Below are 26,040 nucleotides of genomic sequence, written 5' to 3'. Positions count from 1 at the left end.
GATTTAGATTATGAAGACACGCAGTCCTCTTTTATTGCCATTTAGTAATGCATGCATTAAGAAATGATACAATATTTCCTCCGGTCTGACATCACAAAACACAAGACTGAAAAATCTAACAAAATCACATAATTGTAACATATAGTTACAACAGTGCAACAATACCATAACTTGATGAAGAAAAGTCCATGAGCACAGTAAAAAGTTTAAAGTCTCTCAATTGTCCCACATCTCACGCAGACGGGAGAAGGAAGAAAAACTCTCACTGCCATGCCCGACCACTGTCCCACTCCGAGTCGTCCGAAAACTTCGAACCTCCGATTAGCTCTCCGACACCGAGTACCGAGTATCATCTCTATCCGAGCGACTCGACCTCAATCTCGGTCGCCAACAGCAGGCAAAGCCGGGGATTTTGAGGCCTTCCCTCCGGAAGATTCACGATCGCGCAGTAACGACAGCAGCGAACCGGCGTTTCAGAAATGTCTCCAGGTGTTCCTCTGTACTTTCACGTCCCTCTCCATCAAATCGGAATTGTCCACGGCCCCTATTTCACGGATACGATATCATTTTTCCCCGAAGGGCTGCGCACGCGCGGAACGCTGCACTCTCTCCTCCCGCCGAACCGGCAGAACACGAGGGGGCAGAGTTTTAACTTGTTTGAAACTAGGTACAGAGCAGATGTCAGAGCTAAGTGGTGTGTGTGTTGAATGCACTGCCAGCGACAGTGGTAGAGGCGGATACAATAGGGTCTTTTAAGAGACTCTTAGATATCACATAGATGTTAGATAGTACATGGAGCCTAGAAAAATAGAGGGCGATGCGGGAGGGTAATTCATGGCAGTTTCTGGAGTAGGTTACATGGTCGGCACAACACTGCGGGCCGAAGGGCCTGTAACGTGCTGTAGATTTCTATGATTCCATGAAATTCAAGGGAAATCTCTTCTCCCACGGTGTGGTGACCAGCTGCAACCTGTCATCACAGGGAGAATGAGAGGGGAGCGGAAGGATTGTCCGAACTCGAACTCCCAATGGGATCGCACCCCTTCTCATTCACTACCATCATCCGCACCCCCGTAGACTCCATCCCTTCCCACCCACTCTCGCCATTTGCACTCTCAATGAGCTCTCTTTCCGTTCATTTCCAACGGGACTGCGACGCTGGAAACTGGAGGGGTTACTGAAATCCCCATTTGCAAGAACCCAGGACACCATCAGCGACACGAAACAGCTTACCAGCAAAGTCACCGTGACCACACTCACGGTGAGATAGAGAGAGGGGATCGGGGAAAGGTTGGAGAAGGAGATGTTGGGAGGAACTCGGCCGGTAGAGTAGAGAGAGGGATAGACCGAGAGGCAGAGCGGGGGGTAGCGAGAGATCGAGAGATACAGTAGATGTGGCGAGATGGAAGGTGAGAGAGAAGGGTGAGAAGGGTGGGAGAGAATGCTGAGACAGCGGTAGAGGAAGAGGGATGGGGAGACGGAGGGAGAATGGGGTTAAAAGGGAGGAAGAGATAGAGGTGAGAGTGGAGTGTCCTATCCACTGTGTGGGCGTTATTAGTCTGTCATGTGACATCACGGGATCTGTCGATGTCGCCGACTTCTCCATCTATCGATTCGCGTTTGACCTACTAACTCTGTGCGTGTGAACATGTTTTTTTTCCTGCGTGATTACGAGTCAAGCAGACCTGTTCAGCTGCAATGGACACGATTACCGTTCTTAAGTCAAACAGTGGTGACGGGGATGGGATCTGTGACACTCGCTCTCTTGGAATCTGTGTTCACATTTGAACAATGACCATCATTGGACAAGTTCAGGAATATTATGATTCACAGACCATGGGAAGGTTTACATTGAAATGTTTGGCTCGTTATTCGCGGCAAACATCACCGAGCCCAATCAAAAGGTTACTATCTTGCTCAGTTTATGCGGTCCGGAAACATACAACATCGTCCGAAGTTTGAATGATCCCGATTTGCTCTCTTTGAAATCTTAAGAGCATCTTCTGAGATTTGATCTCATTACAATCCTAAACCATTGGATATTGTGCAGCGCGTTAGATTCAGCTCTCGTTTTCAGTTAGAAAACGAACCAACAGCAACGTTTGATGCTGAATTAAGAAAACTGACTGAACTTTGTGTTTACGTTGCTGTTCGAGAAGTTATGATACGAGATCGCTCAGTCGTCGGCGTGATGTTCGCATTCAGCGTCGCTTACCGGCAGAATCAGAGCTCTCACTTCAGTCAGCTTTTGATATCGCAAATGGCATGCAAGCGGCAGATTAAAATGCAGTTTTGTCGCAAGAGTGCCAAGTACAAAGAGCGGTGACGTCTCCATCATCTACAACTGCCACAGATTGTACTGACGCTAACAAAGTGTCCCCAGCTAAGAATCAAAAGAATTACACTCCGGGTTTTCCGATGTTACCTTTGCGCTGAACTTCACCAGACGCCTCCTAACTGTTGACACCGAGACTCATTGCGTTTTACTTGCCAAAAGAAAGGACACTTGACCAGAGTTTGCCGATCTCGGTCTCCATCCAAACCAAAACGTCCCACAGCATCTGATCTCTTCTTATTGATCATGATGTGTTTGACCAAGCTACGTTCTGGTCAATGGTGACTAACGTCCACTTTCCTCGAGTGTTGACAGTAGGACACTCATCAAATCTGATGCCAAAAAGAGGTGTTGAAATTCACTGTTGATGTAGGTCACCATTCCATAAATACACAACCCGAATATTATTTGCCGAACATTCTCAAGAAGGTAAAATGGATTCTCGGACACTAGTGTATTTTGTATAGATAAAGGAGACCATGAAGACTAGGAAAGCAAGCTGAAATGGCAAATTTTCTACTCCATAAAAAAGGTATGGAAGCTCGAGCCAGGAATTCAGTTTGGTGGCCAAAAATTGATGAAGGCATCGAGCACGTTGTTCGTCCATGCGACCCCTGCCGGCAGTCTCGACCTGTAAACGCTCCCGTCCCATGGCATTGCCCAACCAGCCCCTGGAGACGTTTACACATTGACTACGCGGGTTCATTGGACGGTCACAAATCATTGGTCGTCACCGATGCGCATTTTAAATAGATTGAGGCCAAAGCGGTTAAAACTTCGACCCGCGAGACAATGATAAACACTTTACGCACACTATTTTGTACGCATGGTATCACCGATACTGTGATAATTGTCCCGCGTTTACAAGTAAGGGATTCCAACTATTTTTACAAGGCAGTGTTCGACCGCAACATTCGCCCCTTTGTCACCCATCTTCAAACGGTACGGCTGAATGAGCTGTTCGGATTGTCAAACAGGGACACAAAAGTTGAATGGGGACATACTCCACAGAATCTACCGGCTTTTGTTTTCCGGTGCCGGATAATCTCACAACCCACCACACAGGGATTTATGGACCGCAGGTTGTATTCCCGATTAGATTTATTCCGACAGATCCGGAAGACCGAGTAAGAGAGACAAAAGACAATGGGCGTGCGGTCCGATTGAAACACGGTACATCGGAACTCTGAGGTGGGAGATCCGGTTTGTGTTCGCCGGAACCCTGGATGAAAAGAGAAGCTGTGGTCAAAAAGGACGGACAATTAACTTCAGCACTCGAGGATGATGCTGTATGCCGCCGACACCTGGACCAGATCAGGAGACGGCCAAGTGAATCCCTCGTTCCACAACCAGCGAGTGAACAAGCCAGGTTAGCCCCGCAAGCTATCGAAGCGAATCCCCAGTTGAAAGCACTGGATCCGGTCCATCACTCCAGCCTGGGGTTTCTGGATTGCGCCGATCAGAACGGACCAGTGAACTGGAGGAATATTATCAAGATGGTTTCGCCTAAAAGCATAGAGGGTGGAGAGATGTCCAATCCACAGGACGACTGTTTATTGGTGTGTCATGTGACTCACGGGATTGCTCGATTGATCAGTTAACGTTGGGTCCACTAATTCTGTCCGTGTGATCGTGTTCATTGTGTCCGGCTGACTACGAGTACAGGAGGCCTATTCGGCTGCAGATGACACGATAAACGTCCTTTAATTGTAACAGTGGCATAGGTACAGCTCAGACATTGTTTGTAATTTTGCTGATAACACAACTGTTGCAGGCAGAATCTCAGAGGGTGACGAGGAGCGGGACAGGAGTGAGACAGATCGGCAGGTTGAGTGACGTCACAACAACAGCCCAGCATCAGCGTCATCGGAACCAGTGAACTGATCGTGGATTCAGGAAGCAGGAGTGGGGAGAGGCGGAGAGGCTTCCGCTGTGAGATGCTGCTGGTGAAGCTCAGGGACCACTTAGCGGCGGCAAACAAAACAAAGAAAACAACTAAATACGTTATTAATAACTTTTTTTCTGGTTAACGAGCGCTGCCAACAAAAGCCTCTAACTTTCCATTCGGAGCTGAGCTATTGGACCGCCTGTATGAACTGGCATTTTTGCGGTGCGATCTGAAAGCTCGAAAGCGCTGGACGTTGCTGCCTTGAAAGCCGAATCCAGCCGTCGGGGTCCGGGTCGGAGATCCGAGGACGAGCCAATTGCCGGCGCGGACTTAGAGGCGATTCGATGTGGCGGAACAGAGGCGAGCGGAGATGAGGCAGAGCCCGGCCCCGTGCCCGACAGCGAGGACAGAACCGAGATGTGATCGATTTTAAAGTGGGGCCGAATTGGAAAATTTGGAACGAGCGGAATAGAGGCGGTGAGGCCAGGCCCGAGAGAGTATCGAGGCAGTAGGGCCCGGGTCCGAAAGCGAGGAACGACGCGATGTTTGCATGTTTTCAACGACGGGCCAGATCGAACGATGGACGGGACGCTTCGGCTCGGTGCTCCGCGACGTTTTCTCGGCGCTCCGTCCAACAGAGGCAGGGGCATGTTCTCGAATCGGTTGTTGCAATACCTGGCTTCCTGTCCGTGGGGGGACTCAATTTTCCGAACTTCAGTTCTGAATGTTATTTGGTGAAGTTTATCGTTTGCAGATTTGGTCTTTTTGTATTTAATTCTCTGCGCGTCGGGTGTCTGACGATTTTCTTTCTTAACCGGTTCTATTGATTTTCCTTGTTTTGTGGTTATTTGTAAGGAGACGAATCTAATTGTTGAAAAAGTATAATAAATGCACTTTGAATTTTGAACTGTGAACAGGTACGTCTTCATCGACGGGTCAGCAGAGGAAAGGCCGAGGAGCTTCTATTTCCCGTGTGTCCGCAGCTCTGTAGGTGATGAGTTGGAGATGAAGAATTGATGCAATTACGAAAACGTTTGAGAAGATTAGTGATGTACCCCGGACAGTGTGCGGGCTGTTGCATCCGGTCAGGTGTGGAGGCGCTAATGCAGAAGATCGGAAAAAGCCACAACGCGTTGTAAAGTCAGTCAGCTCCAGCAAAGGCATCAGGCTCCCCACCATTTTCAGAAAGCAATGTCTGAAGAAGACGGCATCCATCATTACGGACCCTCAGGATCCAGAACACTTTGCATTGCTGGCATCAGTAAGGAGGTACCTGGTCACAAGACACACCCTGAACGTTTCACTAACACATGATCGTACAGTGCATACAGCAATATGGCATCGTAGGCACTCGGTTGTGCCCACGTTTTAGTCCATTCCAAGATCAATCTGACACTTTCCGACTACATCGCCCTCATCTTTCCCATTCATCCACCCGCCTACCTGAGAGTCTGTGGAATGTCCATAACGGAAATGACGCCACGCCGCTGATTACAGAGCGTCACACGTACACACCCCTCAGTGTGTAAAAGAAATGCCTCCGCCATCACCACAATACTTCCATGTATTCGCCATTTCCGCCTGGGAAACATACAGTATCTCTTGCTGTACAATCGACCGCTGCCTCTTATCATTGTGTACACCTTCCCAACATCACAGCTCATTTTCTGTCCTCCTAAAGCAAAACCCTAGCTCGGTCAACCGCTCTTCATAATCCTGGTGTCATCGCAGTGAAACTCCTCTGCTCCATCTCTAACGATTCGACATCCTTCCTATAATGTGACCACCGGAACGGAACAGAAGACAGGAAGTGCGGATTCAGCAGGGTTTTCTAAGGCTACAAAATTATCTCACGGCTCTTACCCTCATTCCCCCGTCTAATGAAGACCACCGCAGCCTCTGCCTTTTGCGGCCAAACCAATTCTGAATCCACACGGGCAATTTTCCCTGGAACTGGTGCCTCCCACCTTCCTGAATGAGCTTATCGTTCGGCGAACATACCATACTAAAATCCATATCCACAACCTCCAATCCTCGGTTTTAAACAATATGTCTCGCCCATTCCTCACGGTATTCAATCATCTTCGTGAGACATGTTCTGCTCTTCTGAAAGTCCTGTCGACTATCCCTAATCAGACTGTGCTTCGGCAAATCAATAGAATACAATGGAACTGTATTGTCATGGCTGAAGACAACAAAATGGCGGCGCTGCGCCAGACCGCGCTAAACAGATATTTGCAATGCGTGCGGTACGGATTCATTCAAACAAGAAAAAAAACTGTATTTACAGAAACAAATGATTTCAGTGGCACTCAAAGGCCATTGGCAAGGCAGGGTGTTGCATTATTCAGCATAACAACGGCCCTCGGATGAAGATATTTCCGTCTAATGGCATGACGAAGATGTTTCCCTCTCCCCTACCAGATGGCAGGAAATTAACCAGACAGTGTCAGGGATCGGATGGGTTTTTACTGTTGCCGTGAGCATCCGGAGTTAGATTGTCTCCCAGTCCGGTAGTTGAGACCCAGTGATGATCGGAGCCGTCCTAATCAACCCTTTGAGTGGTTTGCAATCTGTCTCGCTGCATCTGGAGCACAGCACTGCCATTCCGTGTGTCAGTCTGCTCTCTACCGCACTTAAAATGTTGACCAGCTATTTCTGAGACAGATCAGCTCTCCCTTATCACCTCATATAGTATAGTCACTGTTGTGCTTTCGTTGCTGACGAGGTTTTGCTGATGGGCCGAGAGAACTCCTCGGTGATATTCATCCCCAAAAACTTGAACCTCTGAACGCTCCCCATTACTTCACCATGCAGGGATAGGGGGCTTTCGACACTTCTTGTATTTTTGAAGTCGATTACCATTTCTATTGTCTTCTTAGTGCTGGTCGAATATTGAGGTTCATCCTCTCTATATGCAGATTCATCAGTGTTTGTGATGAGGCCAGTCACTGCTGTGACCTCTGCCACTATGATGACTGAGTTTGTAGCAGGAGCGGGAGGGCAGTCATGGGCGAAGAGAGAGAGTAGAGACGTGTCTCTGTACACGCCACTGCGGGGCGCCTGTGCTGGAGTTTTGGGGGTTTGATGCGCACTTGCTTAGTTTCACCGTTTGGGTACGATGACTGAGGAGGTCTAAGTTCCAATTACAGGCTGATGTGCCGAGACTTGTGGAGCTCCTGAACGTCATCTCCAGAAATTCCCCCCAAATTTGCCCGTCTCTGAAGTAAGAGTAGTTGGTCTATCATTCCCAGGGTTAATCCAGGTACCTTTCTTGAACAAAATAATGATATTTGTCAGAACCTCCCACCGTCTAATACTTCGCACCTATTCCTGTAGCCGCTGAGGACGCACATGTCATCACCAAAACCGAGGCAATCTCTTCCCACGCATCCATTAGTATCATGTGCGATATTCCTTTCAGTCTCAGGTTCTTATCTATCCTCATGCTCTTCAAAATCTCCAATGCATCTTCCTTCGAAATCTTGACCTATTCCAGCATATCAGGCTGTTCACGCTGCCCCCACATTCATCAAGTTTCCTCTGGGATTCCTACTCTGTGGTCTACGGAGTCCTGGCTGAATAGTGCTGGTCCACGGCATCTGATCTGTCCGGAAGCTCTGCACTGGTGAATACTGAAGCAAAGCGTTCATTACCGACCTGCACTGCCGCCCCCGTCTCCAGGCACATGTTTCATTCCTCTTGTATCCTTCATCGTCTCTACACTCTCATCCTCCTGTTCTCCTCCTCGCCAATGCACACTCCTAACACTTATTTCCACAGTTTGGCTCCTTCTTGGCGACCTCGTAACTGTCCAGAACCCTCTCTGATGATCTCTGCTTCTTAAACCTTAAGCATGCTTCTTTCTTCCTCGGGAATGGATGCTCCACATCTCGTCACAGCCGTGACCCCTTCGAGTTAGCGTCCTTTCCCCACCTCAGCGGGACAAACCTGCCCAGAACGCCAAGCAAGGGCACCCGGAACAACCTTCACATTTCTGTTGGGCATTTCCCTGAACACATCCGTTCCCAGTTCACATCCCCAGGGTCCTGCCTCATAGCGTCATGATGGGTACTCCCCCAAATTAAACACGTCCCAATATATTCTGCTCATATCCTTGTCCATGGTTATGTAAAAGTTCAGGGAGTTGTCGTCAGTATCACCAAAATACTCGCTAAGCCTCGCATATCTTAGTTGAGCTTAATCTCTTCAAGCATCAGCTTCCTAAATTATTTCTAAACTTTTATAAATTAAACAATACTACATCACTGTTTGCATTCTTTTAGCGCTGCCTCTCTTGTTTATTTATTTATTGTTTATTTCGGTGCTTTTGGACGTATTGCACTGTACACACATTTCACGACATTTACTGGAGACAGTAAACGTGATGCTGGTTGCGATTCTGATGATGGAAATGAGGAGCCAGTGGTGATCCATAATATGCGCCGCCATTTACTGAGACCTTATTCGGAGCCGGAAAAGCCGATGCACATTCGGTATCGGTAATATTTGTCACAGAGGTTATTATAGAGATTTTTAACCTTCAATGTCAAAAAGCAGGGGTTACTTCAATACATTTCGTGCTGCCCTTGTCAATCACGCCCGCACAACGGGCTGCTGAGTTCACTGTGAGTGAAGAAGTATGGACAAATTTGGAGTAAGGTGATGGAATCCGTGTGGTCTACAATTAGATTGGGCAAATAACGCAGACTGTGCAGGCCCGCTGTAATGTTCATATAATGTGGGGTTGGTTTCAGGATAAATTGTGAGATCGCTCAGAGCTAACATTTGCTTTGAGAGCTATGGAGCGAGATATCATACAATTAATATCAAATAAAATGAATGTGAAGGCAACAATAGAAGTAGATACGAGAGAATCTGCAGATGCTGGAAATTCAAGCAACATACATAAAATGCTGGTGAAACGCAGCATTTTGTGTGTGTTAATATAAGCAGGTGATAGGTCATGACTGGCATTTCAATCCGGAGTGCGTGGAACAGCTTTAAAAACTTTCTGATTGTCTACTTTACTAGACGGTGTTCTGGACTGAGCTTTAAGTATTCCCCGCGGTGCCGAGAGAAACGGCGCCTTGTTTGTTAACTGACTGTAACTAACTCGAGTTATTGTGCAGCCTCTGTGTTTTTTTCACCGGGGTACAGATTAATGTATAAAAGGGCAGCGAGGTCAGAACGCAGGCGAGTGGCTCTCAGTGCGAGCAGTGCGGTGCATTTTGTACAACACCCGAAAATGGCTCTACCAACAATCCGGCATGTGACGATTGTATTTTACCCTATTCTCGCAGCTTTCGGTGTTCCGGGTAAGTCGACACATCCTCTGTCTGAAATGTTAGGGTCGGACTTCTATTAACAGTCATTTCACTGGGTGTTGTTTCCCGGCGAAACCGACCCAGCGCGGAGACACGGCAGACTACCGCTGCTGACCGGTTCGTCTCCGCTCCACACGCTGATGCAGGGTCAAGTTCACTGTCACCCCGACCCCCCCATCCCGCCCCCAAAGTTCATCGTAGACGATGCTGCTGAAATTCAGGGAGATCAGTCCTCTCCGCTGTTCACCACTGTCAGCGTAAATCTGTTACCGGCATTGTTGCAGATTGAAATATATTTTGTGACCTAACTTTTGGTGAAGGAGCAGTAGAACAGGACGATTTGTGGGAACGTTGCGGATTGTACCAACTGCCGCCGGAGCTGAATTTTCTCTCTCACTGTCTCTCTCTCTCTCTCCCTCTCGCACAATCTCTCTTGTTCTGTCTCTCTGTGTCTCTCTCTTTCTCTCTTCCCCCCCTCTCTCTCTTTCTCTCTCTCTCTCTCTCTCTCTCTCTCGCTCACTCACTCTCTCCCTCTCCTTCCCTCCCCCCTTTGTGCATTTCCGATCAAACCTTTCATTAGATGTCTTACCCGAACCAGTTGGGAATTATAGTAAATATAGCTAGCACAAGAATGGGGCGCCCACCTGGAGATTGGAATTAATTTCTCCCTATCGCACCTTTAAGATGATAACGAATGTGATCAAAAATGGCGGATATATCCAAGTGGAAGAACTTATTTATTGATAGACGTTTCTGAAATTATTCGAGTTTAAGCTAGATTGCGTACAAGCGACACTAGACGAGTCAGTGAAGTCCGATTCTGTTCACCGGGCCCTGCGCTCATCCATTGACTAAACGGAGGGAACGAGTGCATCGGTTTCACCCTGGGGCTGATGACCGACAGCGGGCACGGCCCCACTTACTCCAGGCCAGTACCGGCTCAATAATAGTGAGTTCCGTTGAGTGGATTCTGTCGGCTGCACGTCAGCCGATCCTCCTACAGCTGCTGTGTTCAGCTCTGTCACGGCTCTCATTCCCTACGGCTGGTGTCTGAATGGGGCTTCGAGGATAAGGGCCATTGAAATGACGATCCCACGGGTAGGGAGTGTAGGGCGCAAGGGAGGTATGGGAGAAGACGGTGATCTCCCCTATTTTTCTGGGTTGTGACGGCAAATGAGCAGCAGTGCTGCCCCCTCTCGGTTACATCGCCAAGGTGACATCGAGAGCACGTCACCAGCAACTTTACCAGGAGCACTGCTGCCCCCTCTCGGTTACATCGCCAAGGTGACATCGAGAGCACGTCACCAGCAACTTTACCAGGAGCAGTGCTGCCCCCTCTCGGTTACATCGCCAAGGTGACATCGAGAGCACGTCACCAGCAACTTAACCAGGAGCAGTGCTGCCCCCTCTCGGTTACATCGCCAAGGTGACATCGAGAGCACGTCACCAGCAACTGTACCAGGAGCACTGCTGCCCCCTCTCGGTTACATCGCCAAGGTGACATCGAGAGCACGTCATCAGCAACTTAACCAGGAGCAGTGCTGCCCCCTCTCGGTTACATCGCCAAGGTGACATCGAGAGCACGTCACCAGCAACTTTACCAGGAGCAAATGCGCAGTTCGAATGCAAACTGTTTTAGTTCACTGAATGAGGAGTTTTTATTCTCTCTTGGAACATATTTACCCGGTAATTTTGCCGATCACAGTCGGATTAGTATTTTCACTTTGGATTCCGAGAACGTTTCTCCTCGCCCTGTTTGTAACTCACAATTTGTGACTCTTTCCCTAGCGAACCTATTGACAACGGTGGTCCTCTTCCGAGGGAATTGTGGCCTTTCCAAATGTATATCGCTCTACATGGCTTTCATGGCAATGGCAGATTTCCTGGTGATGATCGTCTGTGTAATTGTGTATCAAATCGTCATGTACCAGTTTCCATTCTCCTTCCTGTCCTACACATCCGCCTGTAAGGTCGTCCTGTACTTCAATTCGACCTGCCTGCAAACCTCGGTCTGGTACACTGTCCTGTTCACAGCCGATCGGTTTGTAGCGATCTGTTGTCGGAAGCTTAAAACGAAATATTGCACGGCGAGGACAGCTGTTGCCGGCATTATAACCGTGCCGCTCCTGATGCATTTACAGAACGTCCCGTATCTATTTGAGTTTAAACCTGTGCGTGTAATTAACGGTATTCAATGGGGCTGTCAGCCGAGCTCATGGTTCATTACGTCTCTTGTGGGCGTCGCATTCTCCTTTCTGCAGAGTATTTTAACGGTTATATTTCCTTTTGTTCTGATAACCCTGTTTAACTGTCTGACGGTAAGGCGCATTTTATTAGCCAGTAAAGTGCGCCGCGGACTGCGCGGTCAAGGCAGTCAAACACAGAAGGATCCGGAGATGGAAGGCCGCCGGAAATCCATCATTTTACTCTTTAGTGTGTCCGGCAGTTTCATTCTGTTGTGGCTGTCGGTCACTGTGATCTTTCAGATCACCCGACTCGCAGGAACCGCGTATTACGAAGGCGATTACTCCGACTCTGCCTATGTCGCCATTGAAGCCGGCCACATGATCATGTATCTGAGTTCCTGCACGAACGCCTGTATTTATACAGCGACCCAGACTAATTTTAGAGAGGAAATGCGGCTGGTGTTAAAATCTCCTTGGACTTTGTTTTTAATACTGGTTAAAAAACACAGGTAAAGCAAAGCACATGTTCCTAAAGTTCGAAAGTTCATTACCCACTAATTCTGCGCATCGGAAATCTGTTATTGGGTCGCGATGTACATCTGCGTTTTATGTGTTTAACTATAATGTGTCTCGCTATTAAATTGACTTGGAATCAAATATAAATCCATTTCTGTGCAGAAGCGACCTTGACAGCCGTGACGGCATCAACAATCCTGGTATCCGATCACTCAGTTGATTTCAGTCACTCGTTGCGTTTGACAGCTGCGTTGACACTCAGGGCTCATTTGGCCGCAGGGTAACTCGGGTAAAGGTGGAGTCATCGGAATGACTTTTACACTGGCAGTGCAGATTCGCTGCGGTCAGCGCTGTGACAGAGCTACCTTCTTGTAGATTGCAGTGCGGAATCAATATTGCATAGATTCTGCCCCAGCTCGACTATGGCGACCTATGCCAATCCCCAGAGCCATAATGCAGCCCGTATCCCTCTCTACCTTTGTTAACCAAGGGTTATCCAGACACGTTTCCATTATTTTATTATCACTTGCATTCAGCACGTCTGCTGCAGACATAACCACGCCGCACTGGGCGAGAAAAAGAATGTCTTCAGATCTGTATATGGACGTGCCACTGCTGACATAGGAGAAGACAAAGTTGTTGGCTATCTGTACAATATACACCTCCTCATAATTGTATAAACTTTTACAAGGACCATTCATTTCATTTTTTATTTCAGACAATCAAACTTTTCCTTATAGTTTATCCCCACAGTCCAGGAAACAATCTGGTGAATTTTGATCTACCATAGCTCAGTTCTTACAACATCCTTCCCATGGCGTGGCAATCAGAATTGCACCCATTGCTCTCAGTCTGTTATCACCAGTGCTCCGTATAGCTGTAAGACCGAGTCGGAATTCTTCCACTCAAAGCCTCGGTGAACAATGCAAGAATAACACAATCCACTTCCGCTGTACTGTCCTCCTCCATTCAGAAAGGTATGGCCTGGCATTGCAAGATTACAACCAAAAACGACCCTCCAAAGGTCTATATTGTCTCCCAGATTTTTATTTCACAACGTGGATCAAGTCATATTTTGTTTCACATACTCTTTTACAAACAACAAAGGATACATCAGCAAATCTCCAGCTCGCCGCTTATTGCCGGCGTCCGGGAGGAGAGACAAGCTGGCACATGACCATTCTCATCCATTTACCAAGCTAATCCTGTGACTAGTTTGCCAATTCATCTCCGCGTCCCTGTATCTGCCATGGGTGCTTTGTTAGGAACATTACTGAAGGACATCCAAACTCTATCTACCTTCCTGCTTCATTAAATCGTATCCTGCTGTTTTGATATTACCATACATTTGTTTTATTTTACAGTTGGTGGTTAGACCAAAATCTGCACTTGTTTGTACTACTTTGTTTAGGAGGATGCGTAGGTTTTCTGCAGCACTTGCTATTAGGGTGATATCGTCTGCATATCTTATATTGTTGATGTTAACACCTCCAATTTTTATCCCATCTAGGTCTTCTATTTCTCTGAGAATCATTTCACTATAGATATTAAATAATTCCAGTGAGACAGCACATCCTTGTCTAACTCCTCTTTGAATTTTAGTCCAACTGCTTATTTTATCATACTTTTTTTAACTGTCGCTGTTTGATTCCAATATAAATTTTGAAGCAGTTGTTGGCCCCTTCCGTCAGTGTTTAGTTCAGCTAGAGTTGAAAGAACTTTTCATGTTTCACTTTGTCGAATGCTTTAGTGAAATCAATAAAACATAAAAAGACATCACTTTGATATTCAATGGCCCTTTCTGAAAGCATTCATAGTATGAAAATTGCGTTCCTAGTTCCTCTATCGTCAATAAACATATATTGCAGTTTAGAAGTTGCTAGACTTAACTTGTTTTTAATTCGACTCAGAACAAGTCTCAACAAAATCTTTATTATGTGATTCACCAGACTGATTGTTGTATAATTTTCGCAGTCAATAGTTTCAGGAATTTTTGGCAGAGTTATAAATACTGACTTCAAGAGATCGTCAGAGCATACACCAGACTCATATATGACATTAAACAGTTCAAAAAGAATATCTATGCCCAGATCCTCCAGGACTTATATCATGTCCACTGAAATTTCATCAGGTCCAGTGGCTTTACCATGTTTTATGCTTTTCATTGCTTTAGTTATTTCTTCTTTGGTAATAGGTGGGCCAGGATTAGGGTGTTTAATATCTGGGAGTTCCCCTCTATTATCTTCAAAAAGCTGATCTATATACTGAATCCACCTCTCACATGCTTTATTTGGGTCTGTTAGCATGCATCTGTCTGCTGATCTTATGCATCCTGTAGAGGAGGTTTTCTTAATTAGATTAGATTATGAGGACACGCAGTCCTCTTTTTTGTCATTTAGTAATGCATGCATGAAGAAATGATACAATATCCCTCCGGCGTGATATCACAGAAACATAGGACAGACCAAGACTTAAAAATTAACAAAAAACACATAATTATAATATATAGTTACAACAGTGCAACAATACCATAACTTGATGAAGAACAGGCCATGAACACAGTAAAAAAAAAATTCAAAGTCTCTCGAAAGTCCCACATCTCACGCAGACGGGAGAAGGAAGAAAACTCTCCCTGCCATGCCCGACCACAATCCAACTTTCAGTCGTCCAAAAACTTCGAGCTCCGATCAGCCATCCGACGCCGAGTACCGAGCGCCATCTCTGCCGAATGCTTCGACCTCAGCCTCGGTCACCAGCGGCAGGCAAAGCCGGGGATTTTGGGGCCTTCCCTCCAGAGATTCTTGATACCACAGTAGCAGCGGCAGCGAACCGGGTATTTCAGAAATTTTCCAGATGTTCCTCTGTGCCTTCTCACGTCTGTCTCCATCAAATCAGAATTGTGCACGGTACCCGATTTAACAAATATGATATCATTTCACTGGAGAGCTGTGTGCGCCGCATCACGTCGCCATCTTCTCCTTCTGCCTGAAATTAATTCCTCCCGAAATTAATTACAGTAATTTCCTTAATTTTCTTGTGCATTTCTTTGCTGTTGTTAATATGGCTTTCTACTTCATTGCATTTTTGAATCAGCCATTCATCCTTTGCAATATTGCACAATTGTCTGGTCTGTCTGTCTAGCTCTCTGTGTTCCACTTCCTTATTCTTCACTAACCTCCTTTGTTCCATCAGATCCAGAATTTCTTGAGCTATCCTCCCCTTGTTGGTGTGTTGGATTTCTTGTACTGGGATTATCTCCTCTGCTGATTGCTGTATAGCATATTTAATTCCATCCCAAGCTGTTTTGAATTGTTGCTTAGCTATGCTACCATTTTTAAGTTCTTCCAACATATACTTCTTTCTCTTTTTTCCAAGTTTTAGTTTCTTTAATTTTGTTTTAATGGTAGTTACTACTGGATGGTGATCTGAACCACAGTCTGCTCCTGGGTAGGTTTTAGAATATGTGATATTATTTCTAAAGCCTTCATAAAACCTGTCGATATCTTCTTCATCTGCATCATTTGTTGGCACATTGGCTTGGATTATGCTAATGTTAAAAGGGTTACCGCTAAATTTAACTAAAAGCAGCCCAGATCGCCCAATATCCCATAACACATTCTGATACTTGTTTGTTTAAAATAATTCCAACTCCATACATATGCTGTTGACCTCCAGAGTACATGATCAGAGAACTATTCTCAGTGAATTTGCCACTATCGGTCCATCTAATTTCTGACACGCCTAAGATATCAACTTCCAACCTTTTCATTTCAGTTAAAGTGTTGTCCAACTTCCTTTCTGGTAAAGTATACGGATGTTCCATGTTGCTACCCTTAGCCTTTCCCTATTGCTTACAGTCTCTGGATGACGGTCTGGTGTCACCTGCAGCACGTGACTACCCCGGCCGAGCGAGGTGTTGTTCTGTTCATTAGCTTCAACCCCATTCACGCTGTTGTCCGGTTTCCTTCTTTTGTTTCTTTTCATGACTGAAGAGGCAGAAATTTCAACAGTGGGTTGCCGTTGCCTTCTCTTGCCGCAGTGCTCATCTAACTAGAGCATTTGACCTCTACTGGTGTTCCCGATTGGGAATCATACACTAGGCGTCGCCCTACCTTTGCTGTTGTTGTACAAAGACAATCCTCCACCACAGCTTGAAATCAATCTCCCTGCTGCCAGAGCCTTCAGTGATTTTAGGTGACACCACCAGCGTCGGTCTGGTTATTTTTCTGGCGCTAAACACTCGCCATAGACAGAGCTCCTTCAGCGAGACAGGCTGCACCCGGACCTGAGCCCGACGTGAAGGCGGAGTTGTCTTGGGCGGCAGAAGCTATATAATCGCTATTGCAATTTCCTGATATTTAGTCAGGACCCAACCACCCCATACACCCCCATTGCTTAACAGGATAAAACTCAGAAGAAATACTGGCATGGATAGAGGAATGTCTGGCAGCCAAGAGGCAGTGAGTGAGAATAAAAAGAGCCTTTTCTGGCTGGCTAACAGTGACTCATGGTCTTCAGGGGTCAGTATTCGGTCCGCTATTTTTCACATTATTTGTCGATGATTTGGATAAAGGAATTGATGGCTTTGTGGGAAGGTTTACGGATGATACAAAGATAAGTGGAGGCGTTGGTAGTGCTGAAGAAGCAATGCTATTGCACCAGGACACAGACAAATTTGGAGAATGGGCAACAAAGTGGCAGATGGAATACAATATTGTGAAATGTACAATAATGCATTTTGGCAAAAGCAACATTAGTGAACTATTATCTGATTGGGCAAACGGTTCAAACAACAGAAGGAAATACAAGTAACACACATCAAAGTTGCTGGTGAACGCAGCAGGCCGGTCAGCATCTCTAGGAAAAGGAACAGTCAACGTTTCGGGCCGAGACCCTTCGTCAGGACGAACTGAAGGAAGAGCTAGTAAGAGATCTGAAAGTGGGAAGGGGAGGGGGAGATCCAAAATGATAGGAGAAGACAGGAGGGGGAGGAATGGAGCCAAGAGCTGGACAGTTGATTGACAAAAGGGATATGAGAGGATCATGGGACAGGAGGCTCAGGGAGAAAGAAAAGGGGGAGGGGGGAAAACCCAGAGGATGGGCAAGGAGTATATTGAGAGGGACCGAGGAAGAAAAAGGAGAGAGAGAAAAAGAATGTGTGTATATACATAAATATCAGATGGGGTACGAGAGGGAGGTGGGGCATTAGCGGAAGTTTGAGAAGTCAATGTTCATGCCATCAGGTTGGAGGCCACCCAGATGGAATAAGGTGTTGTTCCTCCAACCTGAGTGTGGCTTCATCTTTACAGTAGAGGAGGCCGTGGATAGACATGTCAGAATGGGAATGGGATGTGGAATTAAAATGTGTGGCCACTGGGAGATCCTGCTTTCTCTGGCGGACAGAGCGTAGGTGTTCAGCGAAACAATCTCCCAGTCTGCGTCGGGTCTCGCCAATATATAGAAGGCCGCATCGGGAGCACCGGACACAGTATATCACCCCAGCCGACTCACAGGTGAAGTGTCGCCTCACCTGGAAGGACTGTCTGGGGTCCTGAATGGTGGTGAGGGAGGAAGTGTAAAGGCACGTGTAGCACTTGTTCTGCTTACAAGGATAAGTGCCAGGAGGGAGATCAGTGGGGAGGGATGGGATCGACGAATGGACAAGGGAGTTGCGTAGGGAGCGATCCCTGCGGAAAGCAGAGGGGGGAGAGAACGATGTACTTATTGGTGGGATCCCGTTGGAGGTGGCGGAAGTTACGGAGAATAATATGTTGGACCCAGAGGCTGGTGGGGTGGTAGGCGAGGACCAGGGGAACCCTATTCCTAGTGGGGTGGTGGGAGGATGGAGTGAGAGCAGATGTGCGTGAAATGGGGGAGATGCGTTTGAGAGTCAAGTTGGTGGTGGAGGAAGGGAAGCCCCTTTCTTAAAAAAGGAGGACATCTCCCTTGTCCTGGAATGAAAAGCCTCATCCTGAGAGCAGATGCGGCGGAGATGGAGGCATTGCGAGAAGGGGATGGCATTTTTGCAAGAGACAGGGTGAGAAGAGGAACAGTCCAGATAGCTGTGAGAGGCAGTAAGCTTATAGTAAACTTCTGAGTCCTCGGAAATATGGAATATGAGTCCTCGGGCAAGACTCCCAGAAGGTTAATTTACAGGTTGGGTTTGTGGTAAAGGAGGCAAATGCAACGCTGGCATTTATTTAAAGTGAAGTAGCATATATAAGCAAGGAGATAATGCTGGTACTTTCTAAACTCTACTTAAGAGTATTTGGGACCCATATCTCAGAAAAGGTGTGTTGTCATTGGAGAGAGTACAGAGGATATTCAAGAAGATGATTCCGGGAATGAAGGGGTTAAGGTATGAGGAGTGTTTGCCAGCCTTGGTCCTGTACTCCTGCACTGACCTATGTTTAATAAACGCTGGCGGGGGGGGGGGTGTTAAATCTCACTGAAACCCACCGAATGTGGAAAGGTCTCGATGGGGTGGATGAGGAGAGGACTTTTCATATGGTGGGGGTAGCCATAACAGAGGGCACAGCCTCAAAACTGAGCAGCGACCTTTTAGAATAGTTAAGGAGGATTTTATTTAGTCAGAGAGCAGTGAATCCATGGAATTCACTGACACAGACGGCGATGGGGGCCAAGTCTGTTGGTACATTTCAGGCAGAAGCTAATAGTTTGCCGATCAGTCAGGGCATTACAGGACATGTCGAGGAGGCAGGTGTATGGGGTTGAGTGAGAACCGGGATCAGCCATGATAGAACGGCGGAGCAGACTTGATGGGGCTGAATGGCCTAATTCTACTCCTATGTCTTATGGTCTTTTACTGCTAGTGTCTTACACAGTGAAGATTGACACAAAATACTTACTACATTCCACCACTATTTCTTTGCTCTTTTACTAACTCGCAGCATCATCTTCCAGCGGTACAATATCAACTCTTGCCTCTCTTTTGCTCTTTATATACCTGAACAAATTTTGATACTTGATATTATTGGCTCACTTACCTTAATGTTTCATCTTGTCTCTCCTGTGTTTTTTTTTTCAGTTGTCTCCTGTTGGTTATGTACGTTTGTAAAAGCTTTCCAATCCTCTCATTCCCACTGTTTTCTTGCTATATTATATGACCCTGCTTTTGCTTTTATCAAAAACAGGAGAAACTCTGTGGATGCTGGAAATCCAACTAACACATAGACAAAATGCTGGAGGAACCTAGGAGGCCAGGCAGCATCTATGGGAAATAGTGAACAGTCAATGTTTTGGGCCGAGACCCTTCATCAGAACTGGGAGAAAAAAGATGACACGTCAGAGTCTGGGGGTGAATTGGGTGGAAGAAGTGGTAGGTGATAGGTGAAACTGGGAGAGGGGGAAAAAACTTCTTAGGATATAATTTCCTTAACGATTCTTGAAAGATCATTGCTAATGCATCCACATCTCTTCAGTCACCGTTTCAGATCTCTGGGGTGTACACCATCTGGTCCAGGTGATCTGTTTACCTCCAGACCATCTCTGTTTCCCAAGACCCTTCTCCCGATTAATGTAACTTTACACATTCTGACCAGTGACATCTGCGACTTCCATATTCCTGCCAGTGTCTTTGAAAGATAAGAGTGATGTACAATACTTATTCAGTTCATCTGCCATCACCTTGCACCCCCACCCCATTACTACCTCTCCAGCATCATTTTCCAGTGGTTTGATATCCACTTCCGCCTCTCTTTTACACTATATGTAACTGAAGAAAAAAATTGGTATCCTCTTTAATATTACTGGCAAGCTCACCTATGTATTCCATCTTTTCCTTCTCAATTATTTTAGTTACATTCTGTTGGGTTTTAAAAGCTTCCCAGTCCTCTAACTTCCTAGTAATTTTTGCTCTGTGCCCTCTCTTATCAGCCATGGGTTTACCACCTTACTATTAGAATACTGCTTCCTCTTTCTGATGTATATATCCTGTGCCTTCTGAATTGCTTCCAGAAATTACAGCCATTGCAAATGTTTTCATCGCTACCTGTGTTCTTTTCAAATCAATATTGACCAATTTTTCTCTCATGCCTCTCTAATTCTCTTTACTCCACATCTGACTTTAGCTTCTCCTTCTCCAATGTCAGGGTGAATCTGATCACATTAAGATGACTTGCCCCTGAGAGTTATTTGAACTAAAGTAACTATATTAATTCCGGTTCATTACAACACCCAATCCAGAATAGCTGAACCCAAAGTGGGATCAACCATGAGCTGCTCTAAAAAAGCATCTTGTAGGCATTCTAGGAATTCCTCCTCTTGACACCAACACCATCCTAATTTTCCTAATCACCTGCATGATAATCCTCCATGACTATTGTAACATTGCCCTTTTGGCAGGCATTTTCTATCTCCCATTGTCATTTGTGGACCACATACTACTGTTTGGGGTCTCTATACAATTCCCATCAGGGATTTTTTTTAAACATTTGCTGTTCCTTAATTCTACCCACAGATTCTACGCCTTACAACACTTGCCACGTCTAATGATTTTATTTAATATTTTACCATAAGTCACACAACCCCACTACCAGCTTGTTCTTTCAAGAAACATATAAGTATCTGGGAAACAAGAGGACCTGCCGATGCTCGAAATCTAGAGAAATACACACAACGTGCTGGAGGAGCTCAGCATGACGGGCAGCATCTATGGATGGGAATCAACATTTCGGGCCAAGACGCTTCATCGGGACTCTTGATACCCACGTATCTGGAATATCAACAAGCAAAGACAATAGAAAGTAGTGTGAAATAGGGAAAATCTTTGACAAAATTTAGTTCAAGGCAAAAAAAAACCCTGCCAAACAGAGCTCAATTGTTAACAAATACAACAACGGCAATAATCAATTTCATCAATACCGACATTGACTTTTTTTAAATAAAAAATATCACGGTCCCATTTCAATCAGTAAAATTTACAAAGATAAATAAGAACTTTAGAAAACTTTCGAAAAGACTATTTATACTCAAACCCACTTAGATTAACACTACCTTGGACAGAAGGAGGAAGAGAAATAGCACACACGAAAGAGAAATCACACAACAGTCAGCTAAAACTTCTAAGTATATATTTTCATCAAAACTGAACAGGGTTCAGCACTCCATGTGTGTATAAGCAATCGTGATAAGAAATACAGACCAGAAAACTTAAATGAGTGGCCAACTCAGAAAAATGAATCGTCACTATGAAAATTTTACTGATTGAAATGGGACCAAGATATTTTTATTAAAAAAGTCAATGTCAGTATTAACCAGTGGAATGAGAATGATCCTCCATGGGAGACATCTCAACGATCTGAGTAGACTAGATGTTGACAAAGAAGCATCGAGCACCTGACTGAGAGTTGGAGAGCTCGTCCCAGAAACAGAGGGGTTTCTTGAAGAAATACAGGACAAGGTGGGTAACAAAAGGAAATAAAAAAATGAAAATATATGAAATACAAACCAACAAGGCAGTAAGTGCAGAAAATGCCAAGAGAAACCAGACACAATCCAACACATTCCAGGATCCTGCAGCAGTTTAACTCAATCTGATTGCTTACACAGGTACAATCAAGTGGCAAATATCATTCACCAAAATCTTGCTTTGAAATACAAACTCATGAATGACCACCATCACTTCATTAAGGCACCATAAATTCAAGCCTGTTCCAGTTAGGGACAGAATCTCACAATTTATATGATAATCAATACATTATTACAGATAGGATAATCTAAAATAACCATCCAGATATAATATTACAGGATAAACAACAGGAACAACTCCCTCAGTAGACAAACCATTCTCAACACACACTTTTCTCGACCAGTGGAGCACCTCACCACAGGTATTGTTTGTGTCAGACAAAAGATTTTATCTGTCAATCAGCTTCCAAAGTTTCCACTCTGTCATTCGTTGCCACACCCCGCTGCTGATTCCCTTCTCATCATACGTTTTTAATCCGACCATCGTCCAGAGCCCCTAACACCGCCCTGTGCAAACCCACCTCTGGTTTCTGACCCTACTCTGTTGAACATCCAACTAATGGTTTCCCATTCTGCTTTCAGTCTTCAGAGGACAGTGGTGTTTTCTAACAACCCTTTAGAAGCAGGGAAAATGACCCATAATGTGGAAATGAGCCCTGAATAAGGAGGTTAACTCCCAATGTCATTCTTCCTCAGCCCAGAGATTTGAGGGGCAAAGAACATCTCAGACAGAACTGCAGTCAGCTCGACTTCTTCAGTCTGCAGAGAATTCAAGGGAAACCTCTTCACCCACAGAGTGGTGACTGTTTGGAACCCATCACCACAGGGACAGCGAGAGGAGAACAACAGGGGAGGATTTAAAAGGACTGTTGTGGAACTGAATCACTGGCAGGGTCCAGCAGGCCTGAGTTGACTCTCTACTGTACACTAGGTGTGTTATAAATTCACTAAGTACCACAGACAGAGTTTAAAATAGAACTGATTTATTTGTCTCAGATCCAGAATATTAAACTCCAGTCCCATTAGAGGTGAATGTGCCACAGAAAAAACTCCTCCCATGCCCAGTGACCAGGGTGCAGATCTGGGTGTGGTGAGCAGCAGCAATAATTGCAGAGTTCAGCACCAACAGTTACTCTCAAAATTGCATTCAGCAACGATGATGGACAAATATCCAGCATTCAGCTTATTGAAAGTTTCTCACAGTGTGAACCCGGCAGTGTGTCACAAGGTTAGATGACTGAGTGAATCCCTTCCCACATTCACAGCAGGTGAATGGCTTCTCCCCAGTGTGAACTCTCTGGTGACTCTGTAGGTGGGATGACTGAGTGAATGTTTTCCCACAGACTGAGCAGGTGAACGGCTTATCCCCAGTGTGAACTCGCTGATGTCTCTGTAGGTTGGATGACTGAGTGAACGTTTTCCCACAGTCTGAGCAGGTGAACGGCTTCTCCCCAGTGTGAACTCGCTGATGACTCTGTAGGTCGGATGACTGAGTGAATGTCTTCCCACAGTCCGAGCAGGTGAACGGCCTCTCTCCAGTGTGAACTCGCTGGTGACTCCGTAGGTGATATAATAAAGTGAACATTTTCCCACAGACTGAGCAAGTGAACGGCTTCTTCCCAGTGTGAAATCGCTGGTGTCTGTGAAGGTCAGATGATCCATGGAATCCCTTCCCACAGTCTGAACAGGTGAATGGTCTCTCCCCTGTGTGAACTCGCTGGTGTGCCAGCAGATCGGATGACCGAGTGAATCCCTTCCCACAGTCTGAGCAGGTGAATGGTCTCTCCTCTGTGTGAACTCGCTGGTGTGCCAGTAGTCCGGATGACTGAGTGAATCCTTTCCCACATTCTGAGCAGGTAAATGGCTTCTCCCCAGTGTGAACTCGTTGGTGACTCTGTAGGTTGGATGACTCAGTGAATCTTTTCCCACAGACTGAGCAGGTGAACGGCTTCTCCCCAGTGTGAACTCGCTGGTGTCTCTGTAGGTGGGATGACTGAGTGAATTCCTTCCCGCATTCTGAGCAGGTGAACAGCTTCTCCCCACTGTGAACTCGCTGGTGTCTCTGTAGGGTGGAAGAGTGAGGGAATCTCTTCCCACAAGCTGAGCAGGTGAAATCCCTCTCTGCAGTGTGAACTGACTGATGTAACAGTAGGTGAGATGATTTAGTGAATCCCTTCCTACACACTGAGCATGTGAATGGCCTCTCCCCAGTGTGAACTGATTGGTGTGCCAATAAGGAGGATGACAGAGTGAATCCCTTCCCACAGTCTGAGCAGATGAATGGCTTCTCCCCTGTGTGAACTGACTGATGTCTCTGCAGGTGGGATGACTGAGTGAATGTCTTCCCACAGTCTGAGCAGGTGAATGGCCTCTCCCCAGTGTGAACTCGTTGGTGACTCTGTAGGTTGGATGACTGAGTGAATGTCTTTCCACAGATTGAGCAAGTGAATGGCTTCTCCCCAGTGTGAACTGACTGGTGTCTCTGTAGGTGAGATGATCTAGTGAATCCCTTCCCACAGTCCAAGCAGGTGAACAGCCTCTCCCCAGTGTGAACTTGCTGATGTACCTTCAGTTTAGATGAGAAAGTGAATCCCTTCCCACAGTCTGAGCAGGTGAACGGCCTCTCCCCAGTGTGAACTCGCTGGTGAGCCATTAGGTCAGATGACCATGTGAATCCTTCCCCACAAACTCAGCAGATGACCAGCCTTTGCCCTGTGAGAACTAACTGGTGTGTCCACAGGTGGGAAGTCTGAGTGAATCCCTTCTCACACACAGAACAAGTGAATGGCCTTGTCCCAGTGTAAACTTGCTGATGTACCTTCAGTTGAGATGACCGAGTGAATCCATTCCCACTGTCTGAGCAGGTGAACGGCCTTTCCCCTGTGTAAAATGACGGGCGTGCCAGTCGGCAAGATGATCAAGTGAATCCCTCCCCACAGTCTGAGCAGGAAGGATGGTTGACTGAATCCTTTGCTCCACTTCTTAAATATCTGGATAGAGACAGTGAAACTGGTGTGTTGTGCTCGAGATTCCCAGAGACCAATTCCTTCTCATTTTTAACCTGTAAAAAGATTTACAAAATCCATCAATGGGGGTAGGACAACATTTCAGATGAGATCAGTTCAGTTGCCAAGGTGTGATCTGGCATCATACTGTTACAGTGAGATTCAACCCAAGTTGGAGAGAGAAATCATTTTCTAACCGGGCACAGTGCTGGTATCTGGAAATACCATCAAATTCTCTGATGCTCTTCCTGTCTTGATAAGAATGGGATATTTCTGCCATCTCCAATCTGTGACCTGGCTCAGGTTGACTCTCTCCATTGGTATTATTCCCTGTTCCCACTGAGCTGCATGGGTCCTGGCCCCACAGTAACTGAAACACTCTCAAGCAAATAGCCTTAGTTAACGTGCAGCTGGGATTTTCTTGTATGTACTGTTAGTTCAAAGTGCCACAGTTTTAACGCCATGTAAATATCTCCTACTCAGATGTATGGTTGGTCTGCACAGCTGTTAAAAGGAAGTAGAGTGAATATTAGTATTATTTCAGGTTCTTGTCACAGTCTTAGGCTATGTCCACACTACGCCAGATAATTTTGAAAATGCCAGTTTCGAGTAAAAACGATAGGCATCCACACCAAGCATATTTCAAAATATCTCTGTCCACATTAGAACGGATATTTGGGCGAATCTCCTCCCACTGGGTATGCGCAGGACACACAGAAAACAAGCGAAGAGGAAACAGTATACTTGGTGTGTGTTTGTCCAGTTACAGAGTAGAAAACTTTAAAAGGAATTGCTCTTGGCTCTTGCGCAGGAGGACTTAAAACTGAAATCAAGTACTGGAGCGTATGGAGGCAATGGACGGGGAGTTCATGGACAGCATGACCCGGCTGACGACAAACATCGAAAAACTGACTAACTCTGTTGCATTAATAAAGCACCTTGTTAAATGTATAAAACATGTCTGCATCAGTGTTATCTTGTATTTCAATACAACGTTACATTAAGCTGTTACACATCTATTTGTCAGAGAAGTACTTGCATAGATAGGTAAACCACCTTCATACAAGCAAGGACAGAGAACAGGGCAAAGTGAGTATACTTATTTATTCAGTAAGCTATGGGTCAAGGTATTTGGTGAGTACATTTCTAACTCTTCTGGCTTCAGTCTCGTTGCCGTCTGTTCTGAAATTGTTAGGTTGGTGGGGGGTTGTGTTCAAGAAAACAACAAAATGCGGTGCTGCGGCGATCTGTTCCGGCACGTCATGACAGCATTTTTAAATAGTCAAAAATTTGG

At 45.9% G+C, this 26,040-nt stretch overlaps 1 protein-coding gene across 1 annotated transcript in view; it reads right to left on the bottom strand.

Moving 5' to 3' along the window:
* LOC140207437 (uncharacterized) overlaps positions 1 to 25,306 on the bottom strand; it is a 35,459-nt gene extending 10,153 nt beyond the window's left edge. The window contains exons 1-3 of the mRNA XM_072275960.1: positions 22,931 to 25,306; positions 4,393 to 4,906; positions 3,394 to 3,557 (exon numbers count right to left, since the gene is read on the bottom strand). Coding sequence (XP_072132061.1) covers positions 3,394 to 3,557; positions 4,393 to 4,906; positions 22,931 to 24,394 — 2,142 coding nt within the window. The 5' untranslated portion in view covers positions 24,395 to 25,306. The remainder of the gene's footprint in view (positions 1 to 3,393; positions 3,558 to 4,392; positions 4,907 to 22,930) is intronic.
* Between the last annotated feature and the right edge of the window lie 734 nt (positions 25,307 to 26,040).

The sequence above is a fragment of the Mobula birostris genome, chromosome 13 (assembly GCF_030028105.1).
Source record: "Mobula birostris isolate sMobBir1 chromosome 13, sMobBir1.hap1, whole genome shotgun sequence".
Classification (NCBI taxonomy): domain Eukaryota; kingdom Metazoa; phylum Chordata; class Chondrichthyes; order Myliobatiformes; family Myliobatidae; genus Mobula; species Mobula birostris.
The sequence above is the reverse complement of the archived record's forward strand: the minus strand, read 5'-3'. Positions and strand labels throughout refer to the sequence as shown.